Source organism: Festucalex cinctus, chromosome 5 (assembly GCF_051991245.1).
Source record: "Festucalex cinctus isolate MCC-2025b chromosome 5, RoL_Fcin_1.0, whole genome shotgun sequence".
In the NCBI taxonomy this organism is placed as follows: domain Eukaryota; kingdom Metazoa; phylum Chordata; class Actinopteri; order Syngnathiformes; family Syngnathidae; genus Festucalex; species Festucalex cinctus.
Window position 1 is genome coordinate 21,732,848 of NC_135415.1, and position 17,702 is coordinate 21,750,549.

Below are 17,702 nucleotides of genomic sequence, written 5' to 3' on the forward strand. Positions count from 1 at the left end.
GCGTCTCGCTTTGAGGCTTTGAGTCTTCCTTGGCCGCGCATCCGTCACGTTAAGATTACCATCTCTGCGCTCACGTTTGTCCTTTTAAAGTTTGGACTTTGTCTCAGAGCAGCTTAGCTGGAAGTGAGTTGGGTTGTTTTGAGGCATGGGAGCTGTGATGGCTGCGCTCTCTGTGGAGGCCCGCAGGCGTCTTTCGCGGCCCAGCTGTCTTTCTCACTGTGGACACGGTGCAGCCAGGTACCATCGCTCAGGTAGGAAGTGGGTCTTGTTCTAGCTGTCAAAACTGAGTCGGCTTAGTCTGTAGCAGTAGGTCTCAACATCGAATACACCTGTACAATAATGAGATCAATACAAAAGGTGTCGTAAACCCGTTTTGAGGGAGGTAGTAATTAGCGTTCCGTTAAGGTTCCTGCTTGGAATTGCTGCGTTTCACTGTGTAGCTGTCACTCAGCTCAATCAATGTAAAGTCCCTTTTTTTTTTTTTTTCAGATTGGTTATCAGGCACCATATGCAGTCATTTAATATTATTAAAGGGATACTTTACTTATTTAGCCATTTTTGGCAGTCAAACATTAATATTTTGCCTATAATAAATTTGATATTTTCATTATTTTTCATGTACAATTAGTACCTTTAAAAATCCAATTTGCCACTTGCTGTTGACTGAAAATGACATCATAATTGCTCAGAGCTCAAGTAATGACCAATCACAGCTCAGAAACGTAATTCAGAAAGCAGGTGAGCAGTGATTGGTTATTACTTGAGCTCTGAGCAATTATGATGTCATTTTCAGTCAACAGCAAGTGGCAAAATGGCCGCCCCATAAGATGGATGAATATGAGTGGATTCTGACGCTTAATTCATATTTCATGAATGCAATCAGAATATCGTGTTTAGATTATTGGGGGCACATATTATTGATTATTGAAATTTTTGACTACCCCCTTTATACATTCATAATATCAAATCTCCCATTTTGACCTTTACAGTCCTGAAATTCGCCACTAAGGGGCAGTCGGGGCCTTTAGACAACTACCTGCATTCTTGTTTGTGTACACTACATACATTATCCTGATGTCTCACCCTCATCTATTTGACAACAATTACATGCAGTACTTTTAACCTTGTGACAATATCAAGCAAGTTTTGCTGTGGATTTAAAGAGCAGGGCCAGTTCTATGGGAGGAGTCGGACATGTTCAGCATATACTGCATGCAAAAAGGTTTCTATTTTAATTTGCGGTGAGACATGATGCGATTTCTATGGGCCTTTACTGACTGTTGTGTCAGCAGGCAGAGGACAGCCCTCCTTTTAAAAACCTGTTAGTGTCCTAATGGCTGCTCTCTCTCTCTCTCTCTCTCTCTCTCTCTCTCTCTCTCTCTCTCTCTCTCTCTCTCTCTCTCTCTCTCTCTCTCTCTCTCTCTCTCTCTCTCTCTCTCTCTCTCTCTCTCTCACACCCTCTCACCCTCTCACCCCTTTGCAAATACATAATGCTTCAGGGTGTGTAGGTGTCCGTCACTTGATCCACTCCTCTTCACTTAAGTGTGAATCAAGAATCTAAATTTGACCTTGAGGGGATGATGCGCAATGATTGACAGCACATGCACTGTTGCTTGAAACGATGTTTGATGTCATGTTTGAGTCCAAAGAAGTGGGGATTTAAAAAAAAAAAAAAGAGTCAAAGTGCCGGGGAGCTCCCCACCATTGTCTGACCACAAAGGATATTGATTTTGCTGACTCTGGCCTCCCTTTTTGAGTCTCCTTTTTTCAACCTAGTCAGTGCATTAACGCACACATACACACACTCAATCCCCACCTTGATGCATTAGCGACTGCAGAGTGATCAGTTATCCTTTTTGGAGATGACTCGCACTTTTATTTTATCCGTTGTGGCTACGGACAGCTGTTGAATATTTTTGCAAGAAAGATATTTTTTTTTGTGCAAGTCACAAAATTGTAAGTGGAAATTGGTGGGAGTACGGGTGATGATGTGGAGGGGGCGGGGAGTTAAAAGTGTGCGGCTGACCAAAGTTATGGAATGACGGAGGAGATGCAGGGAGGGGGCGGTGTGTTCAGGGCTTTAACGCATATCAGATGGAGAGAAAGGAGGAAGAGGAGGAGGAGGAGGAGGAGGAGGGTGAGACCACAGGGAAGTAGGGATAGCCGGCGGTATAATATGCACGGCGCAGTTTGCTTTTATACCTTGAGGTGCACTGTGGGCGGAGTCACTTTCATGGGGTATCCCTTCACGGTTGCTCCCCGCTATAAGTGGCTTCCTGGACTTTTCCATATCAGTATTTGGATTTGGACGCATGCAGAAGTGGACTAAAGAGCAGCTTAAAAATTTAAGTTGAATTTTGACTGATTGGACGGTTTTGGAGGTTGAAGAATCAAGAACCAGAGCAGGAGAAGGACATTGAAGTTGTTTCTTGGCTCGTTTTGAGTGAATCTCTGAGCCCTGCTCGCTTCTCTGCAATTTCCCATTGAACTTTTGATGTTATTCCGACACTGCCTCAGAAGTGCAGTGAGCAGCAGCTGCTGAAACAGGCTGTGTTCTGTTCTGTTTTGGCTTCACGCCTCTCCAGCATATGATGGGGTGATTTATTTTTAATTGTGTCATATGGATGATAAAGCCACCACTGTTCTGCCGAGTTGGACTTTCTCCCACCTAATGGAAGAGATCTGGATCCCAAAGTTGTGAGGACCGTGGGGGAGGCGGGTGCCCCACAAAAATGTGCACTTTTCCTCGAAAACATCCTCGGTTGCACCCGTCTTGTGATTTAGTGCAAAGCGATGACGTGAGGACTGATAATAGCTGTTTGCGTTAAGAGGGTCAGCAGGAATCTGGAGGAAAGTGACTTGAAACATCTCCTTTAATGCGCGTAATAAACGGCCCCCGTCTCGCCTCCCGGTTCCGCGCAGGGAGGTTTTCCATATATGTCGGCGTCCACGTTGTTTCCACTTCGGCATCACTGTTGACATTACAAGCAGCTTGTTGGCCCGCTTCTCATGGTGTCTCGGATACAAACTCATGCAGTCTCCCACCTGTCAGTCTGATTCCCGTCACTCCCTGGCTGAGATCCGGCGAGAGCGCTCGTTTGCTGGGCGGCCCGGCCCACTCTGACCCGGGTCGGCTCGGCCTGTCATCTAAAAGGCCCAGCCCGTGCGGCCATGGGGATCCAAGGCATGGAGCTGTTTGCCATCGGCGTGGTTATCATTCTCTTCATGGCAGTTCTCAAGCAGTTTGGCATACTGGAACCCATGTCTTCTTTTGAAGGTAAGGGTCAACAAGTATCAGCGTTATCCTTGCCTCAGATGGCACAAAACCTCTGTGATATTAGCTACTGCGAAAACATTTGACCTACAAAGTGTTGTAAAAAAAATAAAATAAATAGAAGCGTATACTGGCACGAAGCCTGGTATAGACTTGTAAAAAGAACGGCAGGGGACATTTTGTTATTACAAAGCGTTTGCTTTTTATTATTTGTTTCTAGGATGAAAAACCAAAGGAGCATTTCTATTAAATCCAATGTAAACCTTATGTCTGCAACAGTAAATGATAGCCTGTTGTTCCTAGATGATACAGCAGCAATACTGAGACACCAAACATATTGTGCACTTGAAAATAAAATTATGGATAAACAAAGAAGAAACACAGGAAATCATGCGACAAATAAAACAAGTGATGTGATATAGACAGGTAGGTAGAACGATAGGCAACTACAAACGTATACCAAATAGAAGCAGGAGCGGAGCCAGAAAATTTTCATTGGGGTGGCCAGTGCGATTTTGTAATATTCATTCATTCATTCCTTTACTTAACCAGGTAAGAAACTAATTGAGATTAAAAATCTCTTTTCCAAGAGTAACCTGGCCATGGGGGCGACAAAAACACACAATTGTTACAACAATTTAAGACAAACAACAATATACTGTATATGTATACACAAAATCCTCATCATACTATCAATAAATGCAACGAATTTGCTAAAACTTTAAAAACAGTCACATTTCCAAATAGCATTTGTTTCGTGTTCCTTTACAATAGCCTTGAACTCTCCAAGCGTAATACGTTCACTCAACTCAACTCAACTTTATTTATAAAGCGCTTTAAGAACAGGCATTGCTGTATACAAAGTGCTGTACATAAAACATAAATACTGATTGTGCAGTAAAGAATATGGTAACAAAACAAGAACAAAGCAAACATTTCGAAGTGCATATTCAAGATTTTTTTTAATACAAGTAAATACATTTTACATCAGTAAAATAATAAGTAGGCGAGTGAATACATAAATGCATAAATAAATGCATAAATAAGTAGACTAAACATCAAAGTCATACACACCACAAAACACCAAAGACAAGTCTCATGGTGCGCCAAAGTTCAAAGGTTCGAATCCTTTTGTAAGGTGAAAAGAGAGCAGCATAATAAACAAATAAGTAATTAATACATAAAAATAAATAATACATAAAAATAAAATCATCATCATCATGAAGAAAAATCACAGATAGTATAATTTTCCCTTAAGTATGGGGGTGGCCAGAGAGTGACAAGAGGTGGCCATGGCCACCCCTGGTCACCATGTACAGTATCTCCGCCCCTGGGAGGGGAAGTCGTCCATAGCAGCCATCTTAGGTTGCCATTCACTAATGCCACCTAACTTGAACACATTGATTTGTCCACAGCGTTTTCACCTTATATTGTTTGTTTATCGAACATATAAACATAAACAAGTAGCAGAAAAAAATAAAAGAAAGAAGAAACTTACCGTATACAATCATTAGTGACAGTTTACATGTTCAAAGGGAGTAGGAAGAAGCCACTGCTAATATGTTGTAAATCCCAACCTGTTTGATGTATTAATTGTACCAACTTGTTGCACATTTCATTGCTAAGAAAGGCGTTTAAAATTTCTTTCATAAGGCATATCTTCGGGTGCTACTCAAAGATTTGTCTGCCTCATGTTGTCATAGCCATCAACAATCAAGGGAAAGTAAAGCCCATCATGAAAACAGCTGAGAAATATAAACCTAACCTCTGTGAGTCACAATTCACAATATTGAGATGATATACTCTGAATGGTCGCTGCAAACAGTGACGTTAATGCTTTGCGAGGCTCTTATAAAATAAGTTGTCAGTAAAAGTAGCAACGTAAGATGGCTGCCCTCTGGCTTCAGCCACGATGTCCAATTGACAATGCATTCATATAAGTCTGTGGTATTTAGCCACCTCGATCGGCCATTTTGTCACTTGTGCCTAAGGGCTCAGCTTGGGATGTCACATGACCAAACCTGGAAACAAGCAAGTCGTGACAGTCGTTATCTGAGCCCTGTGATGTCACTTTCAGTTGGCGGCAAGTGGCAACCCCCTGAGATAGATGAAAATGGGGGGAACTTTGCTGTTTAATTCATATTCCACAAACGCAATATTAACCTGGAGTGCCAAGTATTTTTCCAGGTGGTATAGTGGTGTTAAGAAGTTTGAGAACAACTGCTTTAGATGTTCCCTGAGCTAAAGTCTCTCAAATCTGCTCTCATCTGCATGGTTTGTATGACTTTGGGGCATTTTTTGCTCATATTGTGCCGTTCTAGAGCCATTTTGGTCTGCTTGATTCGGTCTTTGGGTCAGAGTGGCTTGCAGTCAGCATGCCAAGACAATTACAGCAGCAAGGCTGCAGGCGCCACATTAGTGTTTGTAATATTGCTCAGCATCAGTAAGTAATAAATTCAGCAAAAGCCCCAGTAATGTTCTTTTCTTTTATTATTCATCACTCCTTTCAATCGCATCAGCCCTCTGATACCCCCGCTTTCCCAAAGCCTGTAGTGATACACCCCGGTTTAGCATTACCTCGCATCAATTATACATGCGGTATTGAGCAGGTTTTCTCTGAGGCCGCCTAAATATGGAACCCGTAGAACTCCTCCAGGGCCATGAAGGACATTGATCATCCATCAGTCGCACCCAAAAATTTTCATCATGCTCCTCATTCTACTTTACCTCATCGTATCCCACTGAGTCAGAATGAGCAACTCCACGTCGTCACCACTGTGAGTACTTATTCATCAAATTGTATGACTTGATGTTTGATGATGGCGTTGTTGTGTCTGTAAAAGGTCTGAGAGTAGTTCAAGAGAAGATTCCTGAAAGTTGATGACAAGTCAGTGAGCAAAGGTGCAGGCTTGATTACTGTTTTCGTCTGGTCTTCTCAAGTTCGACGTCAAGTTTTGGGATCGGGCCAGTTCGGCCCTATTTTTGGACAACATCGATGGCAATATAGCTTTATGTTTCCAGCTGCACTGATATCAGCAATTGATATGTTTACCACATTACTGACCACTCATTTCCTCGTTTCCTTGTTTGTCTGGGTGTTGCCAGATCTGATTACTTGGAGGATAGGATAAAATTGTTGCCTGAAACAACATCCGTCCATCCATCCATCCATCCGTCCGTCCATCCATCCATCCATCCATCCATCCATCCACTGTAGCTTGTCCTCATTTTGGTCCACATAGGAAGAGGGCCTGAGATGAGATTCAAACCCTGAACATCAGAACTACCAGGCAGACCTAACATTTTTTTGTCATAGCTTAGTGTTTTCATTGAAAAAATATTTAAACAGTTTCTTGCTTCAAATCCACACTATTATGTTTGTGAAGCCATTTTTTTCATATTACAATATTCCAAGTGACTGTGTAAAAACGGATAAAAAAAAAAAAAAGTATTTAAGTATAAGTATTCGGTTTTTATGGAGCCCCTAAAGTCACATGGGAGGGAAAAAAATTAAATATGTTTCTCGCCCAGACAAGAAAAATATATATTTATTTTTTTCTCCCATGTCACTTTAGGGCAGGGGTGGCAAACTGCGGTCCTCGAGGACCGGAGTCCTGCAGGTTTGATAGATTTCCCTACTCGAAGTGCAGCTGATTCCAATGAACAGGCTCGTTATCAGGCTTCTGCAGATCTTTCTGAGGAGCTGATCATGAATCATTTGTGCTGCAGAAGGGAAATATCCAAAACATGCAGGACTGCGGCCCTCAAGGACCGGATCTCGCCAACCCTGCTTTGGGGCCCGTAAGTTTGAACTAAATATAGGTATAAATACATTATAAAAATAACATAATAAATGTAAATAATAATAATAATAATAATAATAATAATAATAATAATAATAATAATAATAATAATGTTGTTGTTGTTTTTTTTACCAAAAAAAGGAAAAAGGCTCACATTATCTTAGAGAACATACATGAACAAGGCTTATCTGTCTATGTGAGCAGACATTAAAATTATCCTCTGGCTATTTTTTTTTAGTTTTGTTTGTTTGTTTGTTTGTTTTGTTTTTAACTGAATTGGTTTCCTTCTGAAGTTTCTTCTGCTCCATAAAAAAACAAAAACAAATGGAAAGTAAGCTTTCTATGTGTTGTTTAAGAATTGTCCACTAGAGGGAGGCCAAGAGCCATGATCTCTGCCCATGAGATGAGCTTTGAACAAGTGTAACAGAACCCGAGGGAGTGAACGTTCCCTGTTCCCTTTTCATTACACCATGTGTGTGTCAGGACTCCACTGAGTACTTGTGCTGTCGAATCCTTGTGAGCATCCCAGAGGAGACGGTGAACAATTGGAAAAGTGTGTCATGGAATGTGTCACGGAATGGCTTTGGGACACGTGATTGAGGTCACATTGTTGACTTTTGACCCGAGGAAAGTGCATTTGGTCTGTTTGTTTTTAATCATTTAGTAGTATTGCCTTAATTCTTTAAAAGGGGTTTGGGGAAAACACATAAAAAATGTCAGTGAGGTCCAAAAAATGTGCAAAAGATGCTCTGCGATTGGCTGGCAACCAGTTCAGGGTGTACCCCGCCAACTGCCCAAAGCCAGCTGAGATAGGCTCCAACACCCCCCGCGACCCCTGTGAGGAATAAGCGGTCAAGAAAATGGATGGATGGATGCTCAGAGTGAGTGAAATAAGCACTAATATAGCACTTGAAAGTGGCTCTGGATCTTCGCCCAGCCTAGTTTCCAGTCATGGACAGAGAAACTGCTACGTAACAGTGGATCAAATTCAGAATGGCTCACTCAGAGACACATTTTGAGAAAATGGCTGACAACAGAATATAGAGGGCTGACAATTTGTGCACAACCAATTAAAATATTACTTTTCCATAACATCTCACCTTTAGCAAAGCACACCTTTCAGTTTACTAATGGCTGGTGCAAAAAAACCCCCAAAAAAACAAACATTCCAATGGAGAAGGGAGGGTGCAGAAAGAAAAAGGCCAGTCAATTAACATGGCAGCAGCACAGCGAGCTAAAAAGAGACACCGCCGGGAAGAAGTGTGACAGACAGAGAGTGACGAGCGCAGTGACTGCATGTGGACATGGATCAGAGCGCAACGACATTGAGCATATAGCGGCAGAGACACGCGACCGTGGACGGGACGTTAAAAGACGAGGGCAGGATGAGCGTCCGGTGGGAGACGGAGGGCCTGCAGACGGTGGGCATCGTGTGCCTGGTCATCATGTTCCTCAAATTGATGCACTTGCTGGGCCTCATCGACATCACTGAGACCGGTGAGGGAGTTCAACACTTTTGCACTTATGTTTTGTGACAAACTGGTTTTACTATAGTCTCTCATAACTCTCATGGTTAGAAGTTTTGTAAAACTGCACCTCGTCCACACCTTGTGAGAGCCTTGTGACATTATGTCGCCTCAAGATTGCAGTTCTGGATGTTTCATAGATGACTTTCATAGTCATTTAAACCTTTGCTGTATGGGCAGATGTAACCATAGTTGTTTGCTTTTGTGAAGTTTTGAAGGCATTTTTCTGTTTAGTGTGTCGGTATGAGTACAGACTTTTATGTGCACAGTGATGTCGTACCGTTTTTATCAATAACAGTACAACAAAGTCTGTTAGAGGCAGATTTTTTCAAGTGATAAATTAGCAACTGAACATGTTTTTGGAATGGGTATTGATGCAGTGTTTTTGGGGGGGTTTTCCCCCCTGAAAAGTAATTAGTGCTATTGGAGACCGTTTTTAACCTGGATTTAAAAACATTTACACTCAGGGCTGACTTCACTTCTGTTGGCAGCTTATTCCATTGATGTGCAGCATAACATCTAAATGCAGCTTCACCATGTTTACTTTGAAATCTGGGTTCTACCAATTGACCCAACCAATCCAAGTCTGCAGATGTCAGAGCCCTACTGGGATTATATTCAATCAGCATTTCTTAAAACTAACTTGTAATCTAATTTAGTTACTTTTTAAAGCAAGTAATCAGCAAAGTAGCAAAGTTACTCTTTTAAGCTAGTAGTCCATAAAGTAACTTAGGTGACTGTGGCAACAGTGATCACACCTATAAAGTTTGAAAAAAATAAAATAAAAAGTTAATCACATATATACAGTACATGGAAATATACCCACCTACTTCAAATGCTACAGCCACACATACAGTATACTACGAGTAACTAGTAACTAGTATTGCGATCTTGTTGTGTAACTAACTAACCAAAATATTATTCACAGCTCTGTTTTCTGATATAGTCATTTCAAAACTGAGCATTATGTAGAATTTCTGCCAAAACCTTTGTATATTGGGTGCACTTAATGTATTGTATTTGTTATGAACATTTCAGAATTGTAGACCTCTTAGTTGTTCTGTATTGGCTCTTTTGCCATTCATGCTGCATGTCTACAATTTCCACTCAGTGACGGTGCAAGTTACAACTGCGAGTGTGAATTGTGTGTCTCTGTAAGTGCGCAGCCCAATGATTGTCCAGGTCGGCTGGGATATTTTTCTGCTAACCCGTGACCCTGAACATGATAAACAATGCCGAGAATGGATGGACAGTTCAAAGTGGTTCTTCGTGCACTCCGCTCTGCTCTCGTCATACAAAAATCTTGCCTGTTCAATCTGACCTGATTTCTTTATTTTGTTTCTTCCTCGCTCTCACACTGTCCTCCATGTGCTCTCTCTCCCCCCATTTTGGTGTCTGCACCTCTTCCTCTCTTCCCTCTGTCATAAGATGGTGAGTATGGAAAGAGTGATCTGGAAAATTCCTTGCCCCTGCCCTTTTATATCCGTTTTCATTTATCCCGACCATGCAGTGCTTTCTCTTAGTGTGTGTGAACTGGCAACCAACAGATTAGACCGTGTTTAAAAACAAATCAAGCAGAAAATGTTTGGTGACATTTCCGCCATTAAGAAAGTACAACCCATTATTTTCCCTGCCTTTTTGCTTGTGAAGACGTTCTCTGGAGCTGCTTCCTCTTACTGATCCCTGCCCTCCCTGAATGTTGGCCTGTATCCGCGCACTCAACGTTTGCCCTCCCATCCTGCTTTTCTCTTCATCTATCCTCCCCTCTGCATCACTCTCTATCTCCCCTCCTTTCTCTCTCTCTGTCCCACAGACAGCAGCGACAGTGATCTGGAGCTGTCGACGGTGCGTCACCAGCCGGAGGGTCTGGACCAGCTTCAGGCTCAGACCAAGTTCACCAGGAAGGAGCTTCAGTCGCTTTACAGAGGTTTCAAGAATGTATGTAAATCAGTGCTGGAGGGGGCTGACTTGTTTCTCGTACTACTGCTGTTGCTTATGTTTTGCTGGTTATCAATCAGGAACCACATTTATAAATATGGAGCTGAGAAGGCTGAGAAAAAAAACATTGTCAAATCTTGCTATTGCATGACATGTAGTGGTTTGTATGTCTGCCTCACAGCAAATTGGTCAGTGTTAAATTTCCAGTGTTTGAATATGCAGTAAACAGTGTTATTTTAACACTGTTAGGATCAAAAGTTACACTGTCAGAGCAAATTTCCTTAAAGGGGCTGTCTGCCGGATTCACTCAGGAAAATGCACTTTTTAAATACAGGATGTACACACTTTAACTTTCTCTCAGTCTACACATCTGTGTTTTTGTTAATCTTTTGTGGTAATTTCGTCCTAAACCGCCACCTCCCCAGCCTGTATTTTGCCATTTTGTGTTTGTTTTGTAAACGTTTCAGTGGAAAGACAGTGTTTATACCCCTCCAGCCAATCGCAGAACGCGGGGTGGCGTGTCACAAATGGGGCCGGGCGAGCGTGTCAGCTGCGTGACGTCACTCCCGCGGCAATTTGAAAGCACACACTGATTTTTTATTATTTTTTTTCACTCACTCACTCACAGAAGCTTACGTGTGTAAACACTGTCTTTGTACTGAAACGTCCCACTGTTTACAAAACAAACACAAAATGGCAAAATACAGGCTGGGGAGGTGGCGGTTTAGGACGAAATTACCACAAAAGATTAACAAAAACACAGAGAGAAAGTTAAAGTGTGTACATCCTGTATTTAAAAAGTGCATTTTCCTGAGTGAATCCGGCAGACAGCCCCTTTAAGTGTTGTGGTGGATGTTGGGCGTAACCTAAATAGCACTACCTTGAGTAATTGACCACGCCCTCATTTCCAGTTAAGGACAAACTTGCCAAAAATTCAGCACACTGTCGACATTTTAATAGCAATACATCCAGTTGTTGTTGTTGGGGTGGTGTGGCTCAGTGGTAGACTGGTCGTCTCCTGACCCACAGAGTGTGGGTTCGATCCCAGGCCAGTGTGACTATGTCAAAGTATCCTTGAGCAACATACTGAACCCCCAGTTTCTCCTGATGCCGTGTCATCAGTAGTCAAAAATGTGAAATGCTGTGAGGGCCTTGTAAGGAGTGAAAAGACTATATAAATGAAGTACCTTATACCAGAGTAAAGTGTAGTTTGAGTTAAATGTTTAACACTGACACTAGTGTAGTGTAATTTCAACACTACTCAGTGTTTACCAGTGTATTTTTTTTCAACACTATACAGTGTTCGAATACCACTGGTTAAGTGTGAAAAAAGTAACAGTTTTAAAAGTGTCAGATTTACACTCATTGGTGTGGACACATAACACTTTTCTAGTGTTAGATTTAACACTCTCCGTGTTAATATAACACTGGCAATTTTGCTGTGTGATCAGGTAATCTGGGTTTAAATCTGAATCTCTAATTTGTACCCAGTGATTGAGGAAGACAAAGTCATTATCTTTCAGGGCTGACTGATTTGCTTTTTGCTTTTCTTTCGCACTCCCTTGTGCAGGAGTGTCCCAGCGGGCTGGTTGATGAGGAGACATTCAAGTCCATCTATTCTCAGTTCTTTCCTCAAGGAGGTTAGCTCTCCTTTCCTCACTGCAGGTTGTATCTACGCGGTAAAGTACAGGAAATCCCTGAAAGCCGCTTTCTTCCTTACAGACGCCACCACGTACGCTCACTTCCTGTTCAACGCCTTTGATATCGACAGAAACGGTTCCATCCGCTTTGAGGATTTTGTCATCGGCCTGTCTGTGCTGCTTCGAGGGTCCGTCACAGAGAAGCTCAACTGGGCCTTCAACTTATATGACATCAACAAAGATGGCTACATCACTAAAGAGGTAACACAAAGGGAAAAGTGCTTTTCTTCCTTCCTTTCAACTCTCATCGTGCCATATTATAAACAACTTTGTTTGGATGCGTCTGAAAATTATAATCACATCCTGAAAGCAGTTTTTCCTAATTTGTAGCAAAATATCACAATACAGTGAACCAATTTGTGCTATAGAGAGCGCAACTTCAATATTTTTTCAATCAACCATTTTGCCTGTGTAACAGGTTGTAGTTATAAACTCTTTCACTACCAGCCATTTTAGAACATTTCAAAATTTTCAATACCCACGCGATATTACGTTCAATAATCATATATAAGCTGAATCTACCAAATGACAGAATAGAATAGAATACTTTTTGCCCCGTCCCGATGTTTTATAATTAACAGTAGAAAAATGTAGGTTTGCCAAAATACGGCCATTTCTCTCATGGACTCTCAAACTGTTTATTTCGTATAAAATGGGGCAATGATGTCATCTACCGGTGGTTAAGCATCAGTAAAGTTGTTTCCAAGTTTGATATTTACAGTGGAGCATAATCAGATTCTCCCCATCTATCCCCACTCTGAAAAATTATAATTGACAAGTACACTTGTCACCGGGAGTGAATGAGTTAAATTGAATGTGTCTTGCACAGGAGATGCTGGCGATAATGAAGTCCATCTACGACATGATGGGCAGGTACACTTACCCATGTGTGCGAGACGAGGCGCCCTCTGAGCACGTGGACAAGTTCTTCCAGGTTCTCAACAGACACGTTTATTCACATTTTTTCCTCCAGCCATTTCTTTTATGACCCTTTCTTTTCTCTGTGCTACAGAAAATGGACCGAAACAGAGATGGTGTTGTGACCATTGAAGAATTCATTGAGACCTGCCAAAAGGTAATCATCATATTCATCAATCATAGCTTATTTGGTTACAACATACGTAGAAGATTATGGTTGAATGAATTATAATATTTGGTCATTTTGTTGTTTCAATGTCATCCATCTTATAATATTTTGTATCTTTTCTATGTTTAGGATGAGAACATCATGAACTCCATGCAGCTGTTTGAGAATGTAATCTAATCGTATTTTTTCATACACGCTCACAATCACAGCACACCCATCACTCACCTGAAACACCAAATAGATGACATCTTGGCACTTAATGTAAGTAGTGTAAAGACACAGGGAGGATTTTTCTATTTCTCGCCACTTAGTTGTACTATCTCGTAGCTGCTTAAAAGGACCACAGTGGAAACGAGATGAACTTCCTGTTGAGAGCGCACCACCCTTTTTGTATGTTTTGTGTCCCAAATGAAGCCACAAAAAGGACTTTTGTCACCAAACTGAACAAAGAGATGATCGCCAAATGAAAGACACGATTTAGCTCTCACAGTTCCCTTTCATTTGGACAAATGCACTGCACAAAGTCAGCCCTGCTGAGCTCATAAACTCGGGTGAGGAAATGGAAACTGAAAAGGGGAAACAGAGCATGTTCGTGATGTGGAATTAGCTTGCACTATGATTTCATGTTTATGCGGCTGGGAAAAACAAAGCAGTGTCAATATCTGCACAGCTGCGGGGAAATTTCTGTATATAGTGTTATGTAAGGCTGTGTCACTTTTGGAAACCAAATATGATCTGTACAAGGCGATATCGCTCTTTAGATGACAATGATGTTTAGTGACAGCACTTCAGAGAAATAAAGCAGATTGCTGTTGTGTTCTTTTGTATTTCATGAAGATTACGTTTCAAATTGTAGGATGGGCAGAGTCTATCTGTGCAGTACTGTGAAGAATGAGGTCTGTGAATGTGGGGTATCTTAACTCGCATGCTGACTCCAAGTGCCACCATGTAATGTACAGTACAGTCGCACTTTTGTGACGTGGGTTAATAAAAATGCAGTCAACTGCTGTGACCTCGCCTCTTCTCTGTCTTATTTTTCAGGACATTTTCCCTCCAGTGCTTGCTTATCGTTCACACATAATGTGCTATTAGTTGATTTAACACAGGACAAGCGTGACATTCACCAGCACGAACAGAGGGAGGGGGAAAAACTCCTAAATCCAACAGCTTTTGTTCGCATATACAAGGTGATGAATGTGTGTGGGTTTAATAGTTTGAGAATTTCTTGGTGCCCACCATGGGGGGAGGGGGGGGGGGCAGTTTAATGTGATTGGAATGTCAAGTTCGTTAGACGGAGGCACCAAATGAAAAACGAAGATTCATGTAAAGTATTAAGTTCCAAAATATTTTCTCTTTCTTTCTTTCTTTCTTTCTTTTATTTATTTATTTTAGTATACACCTGTCTACCTAGCCAACTAGCTACCTGCAGTATCTGTACAGTGAGTATTATAATTCGAAAATATTGCTAAAATTCAGTTTGATGCTTCAGCATAATGGAATACCTGTAGGGTAATATATATTTTATTTTATCATAAGGCAGCAGTGAATGCAGTGTTGCCTGAGCGCATTATATAAAGTATTACATTTGTCGTGAGAGATCATCAGGGAACATTTCAGTATTTACACATTGTGTGGCATTTTTGTTTGGTGGTGTGCCGTGAGATAAAATTGAATAAAATGGATGCCTTGGCGCAGTAAAGGAAAGGAAACGGTTAGGAAACGCTGCAGTACAGTCATTATGCAATGTATTGGAAAGTTGGAAAGCGCAAACACTACCAGTCGACACTAGAAGGCGGTATGACGCTCTCATCAAAATATTTTATTTTATTTTTGTAAAAAACAAACAAACACAAAAGCAAGCATGTAAATGTACTCTGTTGTAAGTGACAATATGTGTATTGTCTTGTGTTGTACATTACATTAGCTTGCACACGAAGGTAGTGCGTCATCAATGCTCGGACTCTGATTGGCCCAGACTGCAAGAGGCAGGTGTTTGACGTCACAGCCGTTCTGCGCATGCGCGAAGCCTGACATCAACCCCGTGGTTTTATGAAAGACATAAATCCCTCCGCGGGCAGCGGTTCTCATAACTGTCTGTCGTGGAGAGAGGGGGGGGGGACTTCCTTCTGTCTCGACCGGGTTCTAAACCACTCTCGCCGGTCCACTTTGTTCGCCGCTTGTGAGCTTCCCTTCCCTCTGGCTTCAAGCTAAAGCCCGTCGTCCTCCACCGACTGCCTTCCTCCACTCAACCCGCTTTTTTTCCGCGCCGACAGTGGAGGTAGCCGAGCAGAGAAGTGGGCTTCGTCTTCTCTTTCTTCGGGCAGGTGAGTGAACAACCGCCAGAATCACACGTCTTTATTACCACAACTACACTGGGGCGGTTAGGATGTATTAGAAACTAAACTACACAACGTGGGTTGCCCGAGGCTCTAAAAATACACCTTCCAGGTTGGTCTCCGTGGGTCGGTGTGATCGTGGGTGATGCAGTGTGACAGTGATAGGCCCAATCTGTCATCCTTGAGCTCCCCAATTTCATCTCCTTTACAAGAAATCCCCATAGAGCGATAAGCATTGGAGTGGACAGTATTTTTTTCGCCGCCGTTTGCTGACGTCATTACATGCCCCCCACCTCCCTTTCCCCTCTCTGTTTTGTACATCAGAGCCAAGCTGCATCAACTGTATTATCTGTAACAACTAGAGCTGCAATGCACTTATTATGACACTATCTGTGTCAACGCCGGAGCTTATTTGACCGTGAGGCTTTATTGGCTTCTGGTGATGAGGTTGTCCTGGAAACTGAGCCAAGCAGATGTGTGTGTGCTTGTGTGCCTGCCTGCAAACACATTCTAAGAGCTACAGTGGATATAAAAAGTTTACACCCCCCCGTGCAAATGCCAGGTTAACAGGGCTTATAACTTCCAAACTTTATCTGCTACTAATTTGTGATCATGTGATTTACATTTTTCATTTACTCGTGCATATGCAATCAGTAATTTTTTCTCGACTATCTATCTATCTATCTATCTATCTATCTCAAATATATTTATTTGGCAAAATTTATTAGGAAAACATACCCACATTTAGTATTGTCACCCTATTTTTAAGATCATGGTTATATTTTATTTATTTATTGATTGATTTACATAAACATCTCAGGCCACCTCTGTTCAAATTGGCTGCCTACATTAGTCAATCATCATTTGATTCTATTCCTTAAAATGAAATGATTAATAATATAATCAGTGTCTGGTCTCTGGTTCTGTGTTTTACATTTTCAGAAAAAAACTGGGGGGGGGGGGATAGCTTGTCCTATTATTTTTCGTACGGTGGCAATATGATGCTGTAATTGTTTTAAAAATTATTTAAAAAATTATTTTATTAATTAAACATCCCTGAAGCCTACTCCACCTCTGTTGATTTGATACTCCTAATATCCATCCATCCATCCATCCATCCATCCATCCATCCATCCATCCATCCATCTTCTTTAACTGCGTATTCCTTACAAGGGTTTTCAGGGGTGCTGGAGCCTATCCCAGCTGGCTTGGGGCAGTAGGTGGGGTAAACCCTGAACTGGTTGCCAGCCAATCCAGGGCACACACAGACAAACAACCACTCACGCTCACACCTAGGGCTAGGGACAATTTAGAGCGTTCAATTAACCAGCCAAGCATGTCTTTGGAATGTGTGAGGAAACCCGAATACCCGGAGAAAACCCACGCAGGCACAGGGAGAACATGCAAACTCCACCCAGGAAGGCCGAAGCCCGATCATGTGTCCTCATCACTGGGAGGCGAATGTGCTAACCAGTCAGACACCGTGCCGCCCATACTCTAATAATAATAGTTAAATAAATATGTCTTCAGGGAAGACACAAATGACCGGTACTTGTTGTTTGTGCACCGCTAATGAGTTTTTTTTTGTGTGTTTTTTTATTTATTTTAGTCCAGCCCTGACTTCAGGTCATTCTCACGCTGAAAGGCAAAGTTCCTCTTCATCTTCAGCTGTCAAGTAGAAGACTGAAGTTTTTTTTTTTTTTCTCCCCTAGACTAGAGCATGTTGGTGCCACCACCATGCGTTACTGTAGGTATGATGTTGAATGTTCTTTTGGTGAGGAATTATTGCCTAAAATATTCTGATACTATGAAAGGTCTTTGAGGACCATGGTTGGTAATTAAAAATGCGACAAGAATGGGGAAATCCTACTAGAAAATCTGAACTTTATTTGGGATTAATCGGAAACACTCTAAATGGTGCATTTAATATAGAAAATGCGGTGGATGTGATTGGTTATTTCTGAATACAGCCACATCAACCCCCAGTTTGGGAGAGTGTCTCTAAAAGACTTTTTTTTTTTTTTTTTTTTTTTTTTTT

At 41.7% G+C, this 17,702-nt stretch overlaps 2 protein-coding genes across 7 annotated transcripts in view; both read left to right on the forward strand.

The window, feature by feature from the left end:
• Positions 1–14,340, forward strand: part of kcnip3a (Kv channel interacting protein 3a, calsenilin) — a 45,698-nt gene extending 31,358 nt beyond the window's left edge. Inside the window, exons 1-7 of one of the 3 annotated variants that reach the window (XM_077522700.1) lie at positions 2,156–3,277; positions 10,417–10,541; positions 12,112–12,181; positions 12,264–12,442; positions 13,071–13,175; positions 13,254–13,316; positions 13,458–14,340. In XM_077522700.1, coding sequence (XP_077378826.1) covers positions 3,172–3,277; positions 10,417–10,541; positions 12,112–12,181; positions 12,264–12,442; positions 13,071–13,175; positions 13,254–13,316; positions 13,458–13,505 — 696 coding nt within the window. In that variant the 5' untranslated portion in view covers positions 2,156–3,171 and the 3' untranslated portion in view covers positions 13,506–14,340. Of the gene's footprint in view, positions 1–2,155; positions 3,278–7,306; positions 8,575–10,416; positions 10,542–12,111; positions 12,182–12,263; positions 12,443–13,070; positions 13,176–13,253; positions 13,317–13,457 lie in introns of those variants that run through there. The other 2 variants (XM_077522699.1, XM_077522698.1) reach the window with 2 other exon arrangements.
• A 1,026-nt stretch (positions 14,341–15,366) lies between these two features.
• Positions 15,367–17,702, forward strand: part of slc23a2 (solute carrier family 23 member 2) — a 33,734-nt gene continuing 31,398 nt past the window's right edge. For all 4 annotated transcript variants that reach the window (XR_013283701.1, XR_013283702.1, XR_013283703.1 and 1 more), the window contains exon 1: positions 15,367–15,652. The gene's annotated coding sequence lies outside the window, so the exon portion shown is untranslated. The remainder of the gene's footprint in view (positions 15,653–17,702) is intronic.